The sequence below is a fragment of the Trifolium pratense genome, linkage group LG5 (genome assembly GCF_020283565.1).
Source record: "Trifolium pratense cultivar HEN17-A07 linkage group LG5, ARS_RC_1.1, whole genome shotgun sequence".
Classification (NCBI taxonomy): Eukaryota; Viridiplantae; Streptophyta; class Magnoliopsida; order Fabales; family Fabaceae; genus Trifolium; species Trifolium pratense.
The window spans coordinates 23,151,959-23,172,292 of NC_060063.1; the positions used below are offsets into that span (position 1 = coordinate 23,151,959).

The window sequence follows — 20,334 nt, forward strand, 5'->3', positions numbered from 1 at the left end:
GGGTGTTATGCGGTATTTTATATTATAATAATGTTGAATTAACTTCTTTCAATCACATGCGCAATAACATCTAAAACAATTAAAATAGACACATATTATTTAGATTAAAATATCAATCAATATATGAGATTTAAATTAAAACGAAAGCTAATAATCATTACCAACTATTTTTTCTTCTTCAGTTGAATTCAAAATATCTTGGAATGGCATAAAATCAAAATGGTTCAATGGAATGTGTGTAGCATCGATCTTGGTAAATGTAGTAGTGTGCGATGCACGGACATTATGTGTTTTATAATGAAGCGTCAAAAAATTATTTGTATAAATAGTAAATTAATAATTGAAACAATAGATGTTATCAAAATAATATTAGCAATAAAACTTAATTAAAAATATTAACAATATGAATTATATTTGTAATTGCATTTCAAACAATTTATTTGTAGTGTTTCGTAAATATCATGCAAAGTCCCACTACAGAAATATCACAAATTAGACAATAAGAATGCTAAGAAAAAAATAAATATTGAATATTAAAAGGGAAATAAATGAAGAAATAAGGATGAGAAAGAGGGTTGGGTAGAAGGGTTATACAATGACTATGATAAAGTGCTAAAATAGAATATACTTGCAAAATCAACAATATAGTTTCACTCGTTAAATACAAAGAAAAAGAAAGATACAATAAAATCATAAAATTTCATAAACATATCATTCTTCTACAACACTAATAACCCTTCCAAATAGAAATTTCACATGCTCATATATGTATGAGCAGGGATATAAGACATATATATTATAAAATAATTAATTCACAAAATCGTTTTTATTATAGTGAGAGTGTCAATCAACATGTTTGACACTAAAAAAATATTAAAAGAGGTGAATACTTATTATCTAACTCTTGATTTATCCACAAAAAGAAATGATCTAAAGGCTATGATTGATTGATACAATTAGAGTTAGGATTAGTGGTAGGAGAACTATCTAGGATTTATATATATAGATATTTTATTAGAAATTTATTATAGTAAATGTCTTGTAAGGAAGTATACAGTCTAGTTGGGATTTGAATTTAACGTATTTAACGTTCGATTAAAATGAAAGATTACAATTAAATAATATAAATACTAACCGTTTGTACATGAAACATTCGATAAAAAATCTGTGACTTAGATCTTTTACTTAGTAAAACAATTACAACAATGGGTCTAGATCCATTTAGTTTAGTGTTTTTTTGAACAAGCCAAAATGAGATATATATATATATATATATAATAGTCTTTTAGCACAAGACGTGCCAAGAAGACTAAAACAAAGTTACAAAAAGAGTCACAAATACAAGAACCAAAAGAAACTATACAAGACCCAAGCAAAGCAAAGGATTAGACCACCAACTATGGCAGTTCAAAGCTAAAGTGATACTCGTCGCTTTCAACCACCTAAATGAAAACGTCTTGATCTTATCCACCGTATGATGCACTGAATTTGCTGAGCCTGTAAACAATCGATGATTTCTTTCGGTCCACACAACCCAAACACAAACAAGCCATACGAGCTGCATGAAAGAACGTCGACCTCTAGAACCACCTGCTGAATCCGTAAACTGAACAAAGTGTTCTGGAAGAGTCTGAGCAGTCACCGAAGGAGAACCAATCCATGAACTGACCAGTGACCAAAGAGGACCAAGAGAGCTGCAATAGAGGAACAAGTGCTGAGCCGACTCAACCTCCCCGCAACCAAAAACACAAAAATGCGCCTCCGTAGATAAAATCCCTCGAGTGACCAGGTTTGCTTTGGTAGGTAACCTATCCCGCAAGAGTCGCCAAGCACAAATGGAAACCTTCAAAGGAACCTGACGGTGCCATATAAGACCTGACGTAGCATCCAGAGTAACGTCATCCTGACTCGTCAAGAGCTGATAAGAATCACGAACCGTGTAACCGTCATCCAGGTCAGTTCGCCAATGCCACCTGTCTGAAACATGATCCTGCAGAGAGATGGTAAGTAGAAAAGCCTGACACTCCCCCAACAACTCCTCCTCACATGCCCTCAACTGACGTCGCCACTGCCACGCCTCCCCTCCAACCTCCCACCCACGCGAAAACATCTCAGCCACTGTAGCCGATTTGTTTTCTGCCAGGTCAAACAGCCTCCCGAAACGCTCCCGTAACGAGATACCATCCACCCAGGGATCGGTCCAGAAAAAAGTATCTGACCCATCCCCCAACTGCCTCACAACACCCTCCATAAACCACCCTCTCCCTGCCTCCCCTCCACCATCCCGAATGCGCGCCAACTCCCTCCACCATGTCGACCCACATGCTCCACCCTCACACAACCTACCTCGCACTACCCCATACCGTCCTGCCAACACTCGGAACCACAAACCCTCTCTATCCACTAGCATCCTCCAACACCATTTGCCCAACAGGGCCAAGTTGAACTCCCTCAACTGCCTAACCCCCAAACCCCCATACTCCTTACGCAAGCAAATAGTATTCCAATTAATCCAAGACAGTTTCCTAAGATTCTCACTTCCCCCCCAAAAAAATTTAATCAAAATAGATTCAATAGAAGAGATAGTACCTGAAGGAGCTTTAAAGAAAGAAAGAGCATAAACAGGCAAAGATGTCAGCACGGATTTAAGCAAAACTAAACGACCACCAATAGAGAGGAAACGACTACTCCAACCCGATAAGCGATTCTTTAGACGATCCAAAACCGGTTCCCAAAAACATAAGCGCCGCGGATCACCCCCAATAGGCAGACCCAAGTAAAGGAAAGGGATCTTCCCTACTTTACAGCACAGAGCAGACGCCGCCTCAACTAACCAAGAATCAGGGATGTTAACCCCAACCAGCATGCTTTTGTGAAAATTCACTCGTAAACCAGACATAGACTCGAACAACACAAGGACTGCCCGTAAAGCCCGGACGTTCGCCCAACTCTTATTCCCCATCAACAGCGTATCATCAGCAAATTGAAGATGCGACACCGACACTGGTGCAAGCTCGCCCACGCTGTACCCCGTAAACACATTGCGTTCCACCATGGCTTCCATCAACACATGTAAGCCCTCAGCAGCCAATAGAAAAAGAAAAGGAGATAACGGATCCCCCTGCCTTAAACCTCTCTCAAGAGGAAACTCATCAGTCGGACTGCCATTAACCAAAATCGAAGCAGATGCCGTACACACACATTCTTTAATGCACTTCCTCCACAGAGTTGGAAAACCCATTCTCCCCATAACATCCTCCAGATAACCCCATTCAACCGAGTCATAAGCCTTCTCAAAATCAACTTTAAAAAGAAGCAACTCCTTCTTAGACTTACGGGCCTCATCCACTACCTCATTTGCGACAAGGATGCCATCGAGAATTTGTCGGCCCTTAATGAAAGCCGTCTGAGATTCAGATATCACACTACCCATCACCCCACGCAGACGATTCGCTAACACCTTAGCCAAGATCTTATAAAGGCTGCCCACAAGAGAAATAGGCCGGAAGTCATTCAACCTTTGGGGGCTGTCAACTTTGGGTATTAAAGCTATGAAAGTGGCATTTAAACCCTTAGTCAATCTGCCATTCCGATGAAACTCCGAAATAAAACGCACAATATCACCTTGCATCTCAGCCCAAAAATCCTTAATAAAACCAAAATTAATCCCGTCGGGGCCCGGTCTTTTGTAACTGTCACAGTCCCAAACAGCTGCCTTTACTTCGTCCGCAGAAAAAGGCTTGATTAGCCCACTCACCTCCGACGCATGCAACCGTTTAAAGGTAAGATTATCTACCCGAGGCCTTTCCACATTAATGGCCTTGAAGTGAGACGCAAAGTGAGAAAAAACCGCATGCCTAATGGATGATGTAACGACCCATTTTTCGTATTCGTATATTTTATTAAATGTTATTTTATTTATTAATTGGCTTTTATTATTTTAGTGAGCGACGAATAATTATTTAGCCGAGCGTAAGTTATTAGGCGCGAGAACCTTTGTTTTGGGCTTAATGGGCGTGAGAGGCAATGGGCCTAAGCCAATTGGGCTTGGTTCATGACCATGGGAAGTAGTATAAGTAGCAAGTCAAACATATGAATAGTATTACAATTCATTTCTTTGAGTTTTGAGTGAGTAGAGCAAGAGCAAAACCATAGAGCTAAGCTAGGGTTTGATCAAGAGAGAAAGCTTGAGCAAGAGAAGGCTTGGATCATCACCAAACTTAAGGTAAGAGATTAGAATTCATGATTCTTGAGTGGCAAGGAGAGGGGAGATTGTCTATGTCTCCGTTCCCGAACTCTCCCACTCAATTTCTTTTAGACTTTGACTAAGCTTTTGTATGTGAGTATGATGTTCTTCATCATCACTTTGTATGTGTTAATCACTAGTTTGATTTCATGAAAAATATGCATGTATTTGGATCATGTTGAAAAAGTTTATGAAAGTTGCTTAAAACTCAAGTAATTGGCATGATTTTGATTGTTAGAGGTATTTGGATGTTTGGAAGGGATGATTAATGTTCCTTGATACCATATATGTTTGGAATGGCTGTTTATATGAATTTATAACATGTTTGAATGAATTTTTGAGTTGATTTAATGTTAAACCGCCTTAGAAACTCAAGAACAGATATTTTCTTTCAGGTGTAGTTCGCTAAGCGACCAGGAGTTCGCTGTAGCGAACAGGTTCGCTGGATCTCGCCGAAGCTCGCTATGAGCAGGTGATTCCCGGGTGAGGTTCGCTTAGGCTCGCTAAGCCTTCGCTCAGCGAATAGTTCGTTGAAGCTCGCCAATGCTCGCCATGAGCAGGTGACTTCCTGGTGTGGTTCGCCATGTCTCGCTGAGGCTTCGCTTAGCGAAGGCCTCTGTGACAGCAATTCTTGTTGATGTTTGTAAGTGTGGTTAGGCACTTGTAACATGGTTTAAGAGTATCCTTACATGATTGTTGATACATGTTGATACTGTTAATGCTTATTGTTAATCGTTATATGAATGATAAACGTGTATGCAATAAGTTGTAGCTTAAAATGAGCAATGTTATGTTTTGGCATTAATGTGCAATGTTAAGTGAATGTGTTAGGATTGTGTTCCCGCATTCATAAAAGTGTAGCTTCGAGCTAGAGAATCTCATATGGTTGATATGTGTATGCATACATGCATTCATGATTGTATGTGAACATTGGAAACTTGGGTTCCAATAACGAAAATGGATTATGTGTCCATAATGAAGCCGAGGATCGGATTAGATGAATCCATGAGTCCGGAGTTGCTATCCAACAGGATATAAAACTGTGTTGGCTTATCCAAGGGAGATAAGATGGTTCGGTAAGTTCCGACATATCCAGCATGATATAAAACTGTTCTTGGTCCACCGTTGGTGAGACATCTTGGTACCACATGCATTTAGTTATGTCTAGGGATGGCATGACAGTGAATTAATTGGCATTAGATACCTTAGGGTAAATGCGCATATATATTTGATAACTGGTACGTGACATTATTTGGTTGAATTGTGTTGAACTTTATTAATTGATAATCGTTTAGTGCGATGTTTTGACGTGAGTTAGAATATGTATGATATAGTTCGAAAGTGTAAGACCTTTCTTATACTCGTATGATATGCGATTATGTTTTCTAACTCTCTGCTTTGTGTTATTTGCTGGACCTTTGGGGGTTCAGATATTCAGGCTGAGGATTGTGCCGACGTTTAGACTGCTGTTCTAGCGTGGTGTTGAAGTACCTTTTGGTGAGGAGACTTAGCATAGATTACTCCTCTTAGTACTAGCTTTTGACTAGAGTTTGTAAATAGTAAATGCTCTGGTAATGTAACATCGAGTCGAGGTTTTCGCTTGGCTTTCATCGTATATCGGTGTTACCTTTTTGATATGCTAGTTCTTGTATAAGTGACATCCTTAGGGATGAATATGGCTTATGTATATATATATATATGTATATATATGCATGCTTGGTTTGAATGAATCCGCTGTTGCTTTTCATGTTAAATTTCATGACGCTCTGTGTGTATGCTTGTGTTTTAATTACCGCGTGGCACTCTGCCTTTACACTTGTTAAAAAGTTTTTAAAATTACGTCTTTTAAGGGTAGTATGGGTTAGGGTGTTACAATAGTGGTATCAGAGCAGGTCGGTTCGTGTGAACCAATTAGGACTTTTCTTTTCCCCGTATGAGCATGTGTAGGGAACACTGTTAGTACTTTCTAACGTCTAGTTGTGATTCGTTCAGGAATCATGGCTGCTGCAAGAACGAATGCCCAGATTGCGGAGGCTTTGGCCGCACTCACCAACATAGTGGTTAGAGATCATCAACCTGGAAGAGAGGTAGAGATGAGGTTGGAACGGTTCATGAAGCAGAAACCGCCAACATTTACCGGAGGTTACAACCCGGATGGAGCTCACAAGTGGCTGGAGGAACTTGAGATAATTTTTGAAGCAATGGATTGTTCCGAGGAAGGGAAGACAACCCTTGGGACATATGTGTTGCGTGAGGAAGCGAACGTGTGGTGGAAGAACGCCAAGTTGAGGCTAGGACCCGGTGGTATGGCTATACCATGGGCAATGTTTAAAAGAGAATTTTTGGTTAAGTATTTTCCTGTGGATGTGAAGAACAAGAAAGTGGTGGAATTCATGGAGTTGAAACAGGGAAATATGACGGTAGCTGACTATGCCGTCAAGTTTGAAACTTTGTGTGCGTTTAGCCCGCATTACAACACTATGAAGGCAAGAAGACCAATATCAAGATTGACGAAAGTGGAGTCATGAGATTTCACGGAAGAGTTTGTGTACCGGATGTACCCGAATTGAAAAGAATGATCATGGAAGAAGGTCACAGAAGTGGTTTGAGTATTCATCCTGGAGTAACCAAGATGTATCAGGATTTGAGGAAGTTATTTTGGTGGCCGGGAATGAAGAGGCAAATTTCTGAATTTGTTTATTCCTGCTTAACTTGTCAGAAATCGAAGATTGAACATCAGAAGCCGTTTGGTTTGTTACAACCAATGTTTATACCCGAATGGAAATGGGATAGCATTGCAATGGATTTTGTGGGAGGTTTACCGAAGACCAAGAAAAGTAACGAGGTGATTTGGGTAGTGGTGGATCGTCTGACGAAGTGTGCTCACTTCATTGCTATCAGGAAAGGTACTTTGGTGCCTAAGTTGGCCGAGATTTATGTGGAGCAGATTGTGAAGCTACATGGTATTCCAACAAGTATTATTTCGGATAGAGATCCGAGATTTACTTCTAGATTTTGGGAAAGCTTGCAAGAAGCTTTAGGAACGAAGTTGAGGTTGAGTTCAGCGTATCATCCTCAGACAGATGGTCAGTCGGAGAGGACGATACAATCCTTAGAGGATTTGTTGAGAGCTTGTGTTTTGGAGCAAAACGTGAATTGAGATTCTTGTTTGCCGTTGGTAGAGTTTACATACAACAACAGTTACCATTCTAGTATCGGAATGGCACCGTTTGAGGCTTTGTATGGGAGAAGGTGTAGGACACCTCTGTGTTGGTATGAAACTGGAGAAGGTGCAATTCTTGGACCAGAGATTGTACAAGAAACAACAGAGAAGATTCGGATGATTCGTGAGAAGATGAAAGCGTCTCAGAGTCGACAGAAGAGTTATCATGATAAGAGGAGGAAGGACATTGAATTCCAAGAAGGGGATCATGTATTCCTACGAGTTACATCGACTACTGGAGTAGGACGTGCGTTGAAGTCGCGAAAGTTAACATCGAGGTTTATTGGGCCGTTTGAGATTTTGAAGCGAGTTGGGAAAGTTGCATATAGGATTGCATTACCGCCATCATTGGCGAATTTGCACGATGTTTTCCATGTATCACAGTTGCGCAAGTATGTGTCTAATCCGACACACGTGATTGAATCAGACGATGTTCAAGTGAGGGATGACTTGACCATCGAGACTGTGCCTTTGAGGATCGAAGGAAGAGAAGTGAAGAGGTTGAGAAACAAAGAGATTGCATCCGTGAAAGTCGTGTGGGGAGGACCGGCTGGTGAGAATGCGACGTGGGAGTTGGAAAGCAAGATGAGAGATTCTTATCCCGATCTGTTTCTAGGTAATTTCGAGGGCGAAATTCTTTTAAGGGGGGTAGGATTGTAACGACCCATTTTTCGTATTCGTATATTTTATTAAATGTTATTTTATTTATTAATTGGCTTTTATTATTTTAGTGAGCGACGAATAATTATTTAGCCGAGCGTAAGTTATTAGGCGCGAGAACCTTTGTTTTGGGCTTAATGGGCGTGAGAGGCAATTGGCCTAAGCCAATTGGGCTTGGTTCATGACCATGGGAAGTAGTATAAGTAGCAAGTCAAACATATGAATAGTATTACAATTCATTTCTTTGAGTTTTGAGTGAGTAGAGCAAGAGCAAAACCATAGAGCTAAGCTAGGGTTTGATCAAGAGAGAAAGCTTGAGCAAGAGAAGGCTTGGATCATCACCAAACTTAAGGTAAGAGATTAGAATTCATGATTCTTGAGTGGCAAGGAGAGGGGAGATTGTCTATGTCTCCGTTCCCGAACTCTCCCACTCAATTTCTTTTAGACTTTGATTAAGCTTTTGTATGTGAGTATGATGTTCTTCATCATCACTTTGTATGTGTTAATCACTAGTTTGATTTCATGAAAAATATGCATGTATTTGGATCATGTTGAAAAAGTTTATGAAAGTTGCTTAAAACTCAAGTAATTGGCATGATTTTGATTGTTAGAGGTATTTGGATGTTTGGAAGGGATGATTAATGTTCCTTGATACCATATATGTTTGGAATGGCTGTTTATATGAATTTATAACATGTTTGAATGAATTTTTGAGTTGATTTAATGTTAAACCGCCTTAGAAACTCAAGAACAGATATTTTCTTTCAGGTGTAGTTCGCTAAGCGACCAGGAGTTCGCTGTAGCGAACAGGTTCGCTGGATCTCGCCGAAGCTCGCTATGAGCAGGTGATTCCCGGGTGAGGTTCGCTTAGGCTCGCTAAGCCTTCGCTCAGCGAATAGTTCGTTGAAGCTCGCCAATGCTCGCCATGAGCAGGTGACTTCCTGGTGTGGTTCGCCATGTCTCGCTGAGGCTTCGCTTAGCGAAGGCCTCTGTGACAGCAATTCTTGTTGATGTTTGTAAGTGTGGTTAGGCACTTGTAACATGGTTTAAGAGTATCCTTACATGATTGTTGATACATGTTGATACTGTTAATGCTTATTGTTAATCGTTATATGAATGATAAACGTGTATGCAATAAGTTGTAGCTTAAAATGAGCAATGTTATGTTTTGGCATTAATGTGCAATGTTAAGTGAATGTGTTAGGATTGTGTTCCCGCATTCATAAAAGTGTAGCTTCGAGCTAGAGAATCTCATATGGTTGATATGTGTATGCATACATGCATTCATGATTGTATGTGAACATTGGAAACTTGGGTTCCAATAACGAAAATGGATTATGTGTCCATAATGAAGCCGAGGATCGGATTAGATGAATCCATGAGTCCGGAGTTGCTATCCAACAGGATATAAAACTGTGTTGGCTTATCCAAGGGAGATAAGATGGTTCGGTAAGTTCCGGCATATCCAGCATGATATAAAACTGTTCTTGGTCCACCGTTGGTGAGACATCTTGGTACCACATGCATTTAGTTATGTCTAGGGATGGCATGACAGTGAATTAATTGGCATTAGATACCTTAGGGTAAATGCGCATATATATTTGATAACTGGTACGTGACATTATTTGGTTGAATTGTGTTGAACTTTATTAATTGATAATCGTTTAGTGCGATGTTTTGACGTGAGTTAGAATATGTATGATATAGTTCGAAAGTGTAAGACCTTTCTTATACTCGTATGATATGCGATTATGTTTTCTAACTCTCTGCTTTGTGTTATTTGCTGGACCTTTGGGGGTTCAGATATTCAGGCTGAGGATTGTGCCGACGTTTAGACTGCTGTTCTAGCGTGGTGTTGAAGTACCTTTTGGTGAGGAGACTTAGCATAGATTACTCCTCTTAGTACTAGCTTTTGACTAGAGTTTGTAAATAGTAAATGCTCTGGTAATGTAACATCGAGTCGGGGTTTTCGCTTGGCTTTCATCGTATATCGGTGTTACCTTTTTGATATGCTAGTTCTTGTATAAGTGACATCCTTAGGGATGAATATGGCTTATGTATATATATATGTATATATATGCATGCTTGGTTTGAATGAATCCGTTGTTGCTTTTCATGTTAAATTTCATGACGCTCTGTGTGTATGCTTGTGTTTTAATTACCGCGTGGCACTCTGCCTTTACACTTGTTAAAAAGTTTTTAAAATTACGTCTTTTAAGGGTAGTATGGGTTAGGGTGTTACAGATGACACCCCCTCCACCATAATACCGTCCACCTGCAGCGAAGAAATAGCATTACCCCTCCGCCTACTCGCGAGGACTGAATGAAAATACTTAGTATTTGCATCCCCTTCTTTGAGCCACCGCGACCGAGATTGTTGCCAACAAATACTAGCATTCAACCGAGAAAGAGAATGAATATCCAACGAGACCCCACGAAACTCCGCTAACTCAGACTCAGATAGAGCCTCCTCACCCCCCTTCTCATCAAACACTGTCAACCGGTCCTTAAGAGATTCGATCCGACTTGGCAGATTCTGAGTGTGAGATGAATGCCAATCTTTCAAGGCCGTCTTAATCCTTTGAAACTTCTCTTTAAGTACAAAACCTCCCCAACCATCAATCTGAAAGGAATTCCACTTCTCACGCACAAAAAGATGGTATCCAGGGACATCTTTCCAACATTTCAACATCCTCAGAGGCCGGGGTCCCCAGTCCTCCTCATCTGTTGCCAGAACCAAGGGACAGTGATCAGAGAGCCCTCTCATCCTGGCTACCTGCGTACAATTAGGCCAAGTCAAACACCACTCCCCAGACAGCAGAAATCTGTCCAAGCGGCTCATGGAACGCCCGTCTCCTTTAAACCAGGTGTACTTTCGGCCACACAACGGAAGATCAATCAATGAATTGTCATCAATAAAACGGTTAAAAGGAATATGGTCTGACTGCCGATACCCATCATTGGTTGAACGACGTTCGTCCACACATCTGACGGCGTTAAAATCCCCACAAACACACACCCTAACACTCCCTAACGCCTGAATTTTTGCTGACAAAGAGTCCCACAAAACCTGTTTAGCCCTTGAATCACAAGGCGCATAAACATTGGCTATATAAAACTCCTCACCAGACCTAACAAAAATACCATGGCACCACAAAACGTTCTCGAAACTCTCAGACGACCACAGCTCTACTTCAGCTGTGTCCCATAAAGTTAAGAGCCCTCCTGAAGCACCCACCGAAGGACGATAGGAGAATCCATGAGGAGAGTTACCCCAAAAAGTCGAACACATAACATCATCGCAAGATTGCAACTTAGTTTCCTGGATACATAACAAAAAAGGGTGTTGATACCCTACCAACTTACGAACCTCCTGCCTCTTCGCTAACCCCCCCAGACCCCTAACATTCCAAGAGACAATCTTCATCGAACACACCCTACTCCCTGCGTCTGTCCCGACGACACCTGCTTTTGTTTACCTTTCCGAGCGAGCACGCTAAACATATTCTTAGAACCACCTGTGATCTGAACTCCTATAGCTTCCCCTACCGATCTTACATCGTCTGCAGCCACCTTATCATTACCCTGCATAACTACCCAGTGCTTCCAATCATTAGAAGTCGTCGAGGGCGACTCGGTGGAAGGAACTGGATGACGCTCACCACCAGCCTTAACAACCTCTCCACTGTCTCTACTACGATGCTTAATCTTTTTTACCGCTTTTAAAACCTCAGCACGTTCCTTGCTAGGCATTCTGGCTACTTTCTTAAGACTAGATACCGTATGCCGAAAAACTCCCCCTCCTTTTCTCCGCTTAGGATCCTCCTGACCATTCTTCTTTAAGCCTTCACCAATGCGCTCTTCTTTACGAGGGCCTTTACTAGCAGAGAAGATTACTCCGACATCCCTTTGGTTTAGATCATTCAAACACTCCCAACTCCATGGCCCCGATAACATAGGACGTGACACTCCTGGAGGGAAAGATAAAGCACGGTTTCCATTAGACGAAAATGATAATGACCCATCACTCCCTTTGATGCCGGTAAAGCACCCATTTCCATTAGCTGGCGAACAAATCGAAACACTGCCCTGGCTTCCTCTCGATGTAGGAGAATCTCCAATTAAAGGGGCGCATCCTTTACTTCAATCTACGTTCTCTTTACCCCTAATAGAAGAATACTCACATACCTCTCCAACATTCTTACATCCGCCCTCCACTCGTCCTCCCAAATTAGAGCATTCAAAATCCTCCTGCGATCCTATTTCATCTTCTACATTCAACCCTTTTACAAAATTCTCAACCATATTGTCAAGATGACGGCTGGCTTCCGGATCACACTGCCCCTCTTCAAGATTGGGTTGAGATGTCACTGAATCGTCGTCGTCCCCAAATAGACAATTATCCTCCCCGAGGGAATAACCCCATTCCTCCATTATTTTCACCTCAATTTGGATACCGTCAACCAATACATGCACGACTGTGTTGACAATTTCCAGATTAGGTGTAGCTATCATAACACGGGCATAATCTATACGCTCCTTTTCCAACGAACTATTATCCACTCGTAAAAGCCTGCCACAATCAAAGACGCATAACTTGAAAAAATCCTCGTTCCAGGCTTGCAGCGGGACACCATACAAACGCACCCAGGCACCTCTTCTATAATCCTGTCCATGGTTATCCCAACACTTCCAGCTCGATAAAATGAGCTGAAAAAACTCTTTAGCCGAATTGAAAATGGCCTTCACATCATTTCCTGACGAACTCCGGACAAAAACCTTATCAGCCCCCATCGGGATGAGGATGATATCATTGAAACCTGCGTCCATTATTCTACGTTGCGCAACTGGAACCGCCTCACCATTAATAATAGTCGCCACGAGACCATTTTGTGCCCAGGCCACATCATCGGGCTTCGTACTATAGCTACGCATAAGCTTCTTCAATTTCTCATTACGTGCAGCTAACGGAACCTCAACTTCTCCCACCCGAACAACCTCTGAGTCTCCAGTACCTCCTCTGCCGGAGTCAACATCCTTAACAACTCTACTCTGGCCCGACGGTCTCAACGGTGCACTTCCTCCATCATTGCCTCTTGAATTCTGTGTTCGTGTTTCACCAGTTCTACCCTCTCGCGAAGCTGGCCTATGGTTCCTTCGTCAAGCAAGGCCACTCTGATTCCATTTGTTGCCCCGTCGATGGATTGCGGCGATCAAAACTGGCTAATCTAGCACGGACACAAAATTGACCGAAATGAACTTTATTCAAAGCGCGTAACAGTTTATTAACGTCCCTCACGTTGGAGAATTTGACAAAACCGAAAGGTTGTCCTCGTCTATTTCTCTTCTTAGGGACGAATACATCTTCCAACATGCCACAAACTTCAAAGCCTTTTCTAAGATAGAAGTTTGATAATTGGTATGGAAAATTTGTAAAATAAAACGAAACATACCGTTTAAGCTCCGTTCCCAAATTATCAAATTCTTTTCTCTCAAGCCCACTGTTACGTGAAAGCATTTCATTGCACCGTTCATCTCTCTCCTTCGCACCGTCACATTTGCGTGCAAGCCCAGCCACCCGTCCACCATTCCTATCAAAACCAGCTGCTCCCCTATTGCTATTCGCATCCCGATCGTCAACATCCTCCTGCTGGCAACGAAACTCCAAAATTTGCCGCCGCCTTGAGTACGTGTCCACCGTCTTATATCGTTCGCGATTTGATTTTAACGAAAGCGATCGCCGTCTGCAGTGCACCCTTGATTCCCGGCGAGAACGGCGACGAGAGCGGCTGTGTCTATTGCGAGCCGACCTGTAGTGATGATGAACGCAGCGAGAATGATCGCGGGAACAAGATCGATCATCATTGAAGGGATCGAACCCAGTTGCAGAGGACGAGTTTCTCTGGTGTCGTTTACATTGATCAATCCTGCCTTTCCTTCTTGATGTCTGTTGTGGCTCTTTCTTCCTTCGATGGCTCACCTCAATCCAATCCCCTCCATCTGATAAATCTCCCCCCCGTTTGTGCCTCGCTTCCGGTGAAGGCGGTGACCGATACGGCTGCCCTAGGGTTGCCCTAGGTACAGCGCCTCTCTCTCTCTCTACCTCTCTCTCTCTCTCATAAATTTTGGTTTCTATTATTAAGGAACCAAAATAATTTTTTTTTATAAGTTAAGAGCATCTAAGTATTAAGGATTGAGTAGGTGTCCCAATAACATTGGTACATCTAAACACTCATATCCTATACCTATAGTTCATAATAATATAAATAAAAATAGAAAAAAACATGTAAAGGGGGGCTAGACCTTACTCTAAAAGGAACCAAAATAAAAGTAGTACGAAATAACCACCCCTGCCAAGGGAATTTGTAAAGAGCTCTAGCGATGACACTACTCCCTCCTAAGGACGGATTCAGTGGGGGGCAGGCAGTGGCCAAAGCCCCCCCTCCTCCTATATATGAATGTACAAATGCTATATATTTTCCAATATTCATCTCTCACATACAACATTGATCATATATATACATATAAACTAATATTATAATATTAGTTGTTAGTAATATTGTAAGACAAGCACATGAGTTATATAGGGTAAAACAATGAGTTATTCCGAGGTTGTCAATAGGGTATATTAAAATTAAATAAATATTTTTAATGTGTCTTTTTGTTAGTATTTTTTGGACAAATTGACCAATACAATACACACTTGAGTACCAAACTAATAAAAGATAGACACATATTTGAGAATTAATCTGTCTAACAAAAGACACATTGAGGTTTTTCTTTACATAATTTAAATACATTAAAAGACTATTGTGACAGTTTAATTTTCCGGCCCCCCATCGAATGAGTTTCTAGATCCGTCCGTGCTTCCCTCCCATCCCATCCCTATAAGATGACATCCTTAGAGAGAGTGTTATATGTCTGCCCTATGCTCCTAGCCGATTTGTTGTTCCTTTTTCTTTTACTTTTATTTATAACTGGAGTGAAATGCTTTTCACCTTTGTCCGTATCAACCCAAGCTTATTTAATCAATCGAAGTTCTGCTTGGACCTCTTCATCAAATTCCTCATCCGATACTATCATAACATTTTGTGTTTCAGGTATATTATAACCATGTGTCAAAAAATAAAAAGGTATAGTATAACCAGAGTCGGCACTAAGCGTTACCTTAGTAACCTCATAGGCATCATCACTAGCAACTACCAAAATTGGAGTTTCTGGGACATTTTTATATGGAATATGTTCAACCTCCAGTGCAACCCCATCACTAATAGCCTTAGCTTCCGGTTCAAGGATAAAACTATTGTGCTCTAGTTGACCCTACAACACCTCATCTCTAACACCATGTAGTACCATATTAAAGGTGGTGGCCGAATTGACTTTTGGTGCTTCAGTTTCTTTCTCAACCGAAGTAGTGACAGAGTTTGCTTCCCTGCGTTGTAATTTTCGTGAGTTGCTGTATCAATCAGATGTAATCGATATTGATATGAAGTTGCATAGGTTCAAATATGAGATTTGAATTTTTTCGCTTTCAAAATGTGTAATGTGGCAAATAATTATTGAGGACAAAAATTTACTCGTAATAAAATAAATTTGTATTGGAATTTTTTTTTGAAGAAACTAATTGAAATTATATTAAAACAAATAGCAGCCCCTCAAGCATAAGGTGTGCCGGAAAGAAGCTGAGAGATAGTCATTATACAAAAGTTAAGCCACCACTAGCAAGAAGAAACATAAAAAATTACACAAGAGCTTGAAAGCAGCATAAAGGATTCAACTTCCGATATGAGTAATCAAAATCAAAGAAAATGTAGCACGATTTCAGCCACCAATACGTTTGAAGCTTAACCTTCTCTGCCTGACTCAAGCATGTCAGACCCGGTTTGAAAAATCCTGTTACGATCTTTTCAAATAATAAAAAGTACCGAAATCCAGATGATGGTGAATGCGGTTCTTGAGCTTTTGGAAGCGCCTCCAAGACCCTGAAACTGTGATGAATGTACACCAATGGTACCATGAAAAACCGACTCGAATCGTAGCCACTTTGAAACCAGAAGTCATAGACAACCATAAACATCACACTGAAAAAACAAATGATCTCTGTTTTCTACCTTACCGCATGATGTCGCACACACGAGCTAATAGCTCCTTTCATTGTGAAGATTATCCTTGGTAGGTAGTCTATTCAAAAAGAGACGTCAGACAAAGATATTCACCTTCAGAGGAACCGATTTCATCCACAAAAAACAATCAAAGTTCAAACCCTTCAACAATTTGTATTGGAATTTAGTTTGGGAGTTTCTAATTTCTACAATTAGTTTTTGTTTGGTGTATGTTGGAAGAATTGAGTTAGTGTAAAATAAAAGAGGTTCTAAGAAGATAGGGGCCCGTTTGATTGAATTTTTGTTTTTAGTTTTTAAAAACTCTTTTAAAAATCAATTTTAAAAAACAGTTTTCAAGAAAGAAAAAGAAAAAAAGTTGTTTGATAATTCTAATTTCAAAAACTATTTTGGAAAAGAGAAAATGAAAAAATTTGTTTGATAAAATTACTTTTAAAATTAATTTTTTTACATAAAGGTACTACCTTCTATTATTTTTGTAAATAAATACATTGTTCTTTGGATTATTGTAAAACCTTTTCCATTTTTTTTTTGTAAAAAAAAAAGTACTGATTTTTATTATAAAAAAATCATAATTTTTTTAAAAAAAAGTTTTTTTTAAAAAAAAAGGCAGATTTTTTAAAATAAAAAACCAGTTTTTTTAAAATTTTAAAATAAAATAATAATTTAAATATTATATTATATTAATTTAAAAAAAGAGTGGTGGAAGGCGGTTACCGGCCGTTGGAGCACCACCGCCAGCCGCCAAAGCTCCGCCACCAACCGTCGTGGATCCACCGGAAAATCTGGTCCGACTGCCGTGCTGCGCTGTGCCAGTGCCGGAGGTCTGGCGTTGACCGTGGTTGATCGGCACCACCACCACCTTCATTTATCATTTAAAAATTCTATTATAAAAAAAAGCAAAAAAAAAAAATTGATTTGAACTTACCTTACCAATTGGCAACTGGGCTTAGAAATTGGGTTGATTTCAAAAATTGAAAATGAAAATAGAAAACCAAACAATATTTTACAAGTTTCAGTTTTTTAGTCCGCAAAACTGAAAAATACAAAACGGTTTTCAAAATTTTTTTTCAAAAATTTTTATAAAACAAGTTTTTAGTTTTTTAGTTTTTAAAAAACTAAAAAAGAGAATTTGGGAAGTGTTTCAAACAAGCCCTAACTCTTATAATTTTACGCTTTGTAAGAAAAAACTCTTATAATTTTAACCCATCAAAATATATCTCATCTCTAATGGAAATGACCTATTTTTTTAAGTATTGGTACATATCGGGTCTGTTTGATTAAGCTTTAAACAAAATGTTTTTTTTTAAGAAAAATTTAGAGATTTTTTTGTAGAGATTTTGAAGAAAATATAAAACTATTTTCTCTTTGTTTACAATCACAAAAATCTATTTTTTTTTTAAAAAATGGTTTTCAAAAAAATAGATTTTGAAGAAAGCTATTAAAAATAGCTTTTCATTTTGAAGAAAAAATGATTTCTTTTTTTTACTAAAATGATTTTTGAAAAAATCTGAAATAAACATAAGTATCATAAAAAAAGTCTTTTTTTTTTAAAGAAAAAAAAAAGATTTTTTTTGCTGGAAAATCTGGAAAAAAGGGCCATTATGTATCTCCATATACATGGGAGAAAAATAAAATTGACTATCTAATCTTCGGCCTTAACAAAAATAGGGTAAATAGTATCAAGGTCATCTCCGACTATTTGGTGGTCCTGCTCGAATATTAAAAATGATCCATAATAAAAAACTGCAAAAATAAATAAATTATTTTCTATTTAAATTGTAAAAAAAATGCATTGTAGGGATTTGAACCAATGACTTTAATTTGCACTCAAAAACATTAAAGTTATCACCAATATATTGATACACACTTAATATTTTAAGAATATTAAAAATATTTTTTTTGAAGCAATGACATTACCAATATATAGTTATAGGGCCACAAAATTTTGAGTCCTTAAAATGACCTCGAAATTTTGAGGGCCGATGTCGCTGCACATCCAACACATGGGTGTGGGCCGAGCTTGAATAGTATTAGTGAATTAATGATGAATATAAAATAAGGGATTGCTAGTCTTGAAATGAAGGATTGTACTCCCTCCGATTCTATATATAAGAAAATGTTTGTTTTTTAGATTATTGTAAAGTTAATGTATCTAGACAACATTATAGTCCAGATACATTAACTTTACAATGAATCTAAAAAACAAACTTTTTCTTATATATAGGACCGGATGGGATAGGATCTAAGTTTTGAGACTATCTTTATTTGAAAATGAGATATTTATTAATTATAAAAAGTCATAAAAGAGATTAATCTATTGCGAAGGATCCTTAAGATAAATTTTATAGTCACTTTTTTTTTCTGCATTTTTCATTCGATTATATTTTAATATTCTTATAGGGCCTCTAAATAATTAGAGACGATCCTATATATAGCAGCTCCATGCATGGACCTGTTCTGGACTGGGCCAAGGGCTGGCCCAATCACTTCTGCCCGACATTTGGGGCACGACCCAATAAGGGGAGACTTCCCCGACACGTCAGCCAATGACGTGCCCTGCTCGACATGATGGGTAAGCAGCATGTTAAACACGTGCTCATCTATCCATGCATGTTGATCCACTCCATCATAGCTTAACAGCTAAGCAGCACGTTTAGCACGTGCTCATTGACCCAACCATATCTGTCACGGAGCTTATCCCTTACCCGCGAATAGCGGAACATCTCCAACCAAGATAGAGGCAAAATAACGGCCTCCCCTACGATACAGGGACTATCTTGGCAGTTGAGTCTATTGGGCCGGTTATCCCGGCCCAATAGACCAACCTTTGGCCCAGCGCTGGGGCACTATATAAGCTCTCCTGTACAGGAGAGCCAGGTATTCTGATTCATTACTCACTATACTTTCTCTCTCTTCTCTTTGTATCTCTTGCACTCTTTGCTGACTTAGGCATCAGAGCACCTACAGGTACAAACCCACCCTTTGGTGTGGAAGCTTGCTCAACGGACCGGCCATCAACCTTCTCTGATCATCAGGTAAGATCAGTGGCGCCGTCTGTGGGAACTGAGTTCTTCCCCTTCTTTTGTCTTCATTCAAGACTCTAAAGATCAAAACCAATCCCGTTTTCAACAAACAACTTCATCATGGCTAGTTCATCACAGCAACTCAACACCAATACCGGTGACGAGAACGTGCTCAACGTTCCACCATCTCCGCCGCCGCAGCATAACACCGTTCTGTCACCGGTGCGTGACGATACCACCGTAGCGCGCGGTCCAGAAACCGACTCCCGCGACGGACGGGAAACCTCGCTCTCGTCCGATGAAGAAGACGTCGAGGTCCTAACCGATCGTCGAATGGGCAAACGCCCGCAGTTGAAGCAAGAAACTCCGGCAAACAACGCTGGACAGCCCGCCACCTTGGCCAATTCCGAGATCACAGCCTTGATTGCTGCTCTGAAACAAACAATGGAGGCCATGCAGGCTCAATGTCGTCGACTAGACGAACAAAGTGAAAGAATCGCCGCGCTGGAAAGGAGCCGGCGCCGCAGAAAGACCAACTCTCCCCCGCGAAGACACCAGGCTACTCCTTCCCCTCCCCGTCCGGCGGCCGTCAAACATCGACGCCTCGACCTAGAGAGGGTCGAAGTTACTCCTCGGAAGAGGGATCGTACTCCTCCACATCGCGAGGGTAGACTCTCCCCGGGCAAGAAAGGGAAACACGAAGCTCCGCGCCGCCATTCACCTCAAGGGTTGGCGCTGATGTCCAAGCAGGGTGCGTCGGGCAGCTACCGCCCTCGCAGATCTCGCAGTCCAACGCCCATGCCAGGCGATTATTCTCCTCGGTCTTCCGAGGACCATTCTCTCAACGGGAGTGACGAGGGCGATCCCCGATGCCCCCTTTCCAAAGACATCTTGAGGAAGCATATTCCAAAGGGCTTCGAGAGACCTCCTACGCTCCCCGCGTACGATGGTTTGACCGACCCCGACGACCACATTGCTAATGTCAACGCTAACTTGGATTTCAGGAATATTAGCGGTGCCATTAGGTGCAGACTATTCCCGACCACACTAAGGAAGGGA

At 40.4% G+C, this 20,334-nt stretch overlaps 1 protein-coding gene across 1 annotated transcript; it reads right to left on the bottom strand.

Moving 5' to 3' along the window:
- Positions 1-1,347: 1,347 nt before the first annotated feature.
- LOC123886271 lies at positions 1,348-14,129 on the bottom strand. The gene is made up of 8 exons (XM_045935605.1): positions 14,110-14,129; positions 13,583-13,939; positions 12,318-13,275; positions 11,595-12,218; positions 10,371-11,451; positions 2,428-3,861; positions 2,078-2,367; positions 1,348-1,990 (listed from the first exon to the last, which is right to left on the bottom strand). The coding sequence occupies exons 1-8, from the start codon at positions 14,127-14,129 to the stop codon at positions 1,358-1,360; spliced, it is 5,397 nt and encodes a 1,798-aa protein (XP_045791561.1). The 3' UTR covers positions 1,348-1,357.
- Between the last annotated feature and the right edge of the window lie 6,205 nt (positions 14,130-20,334).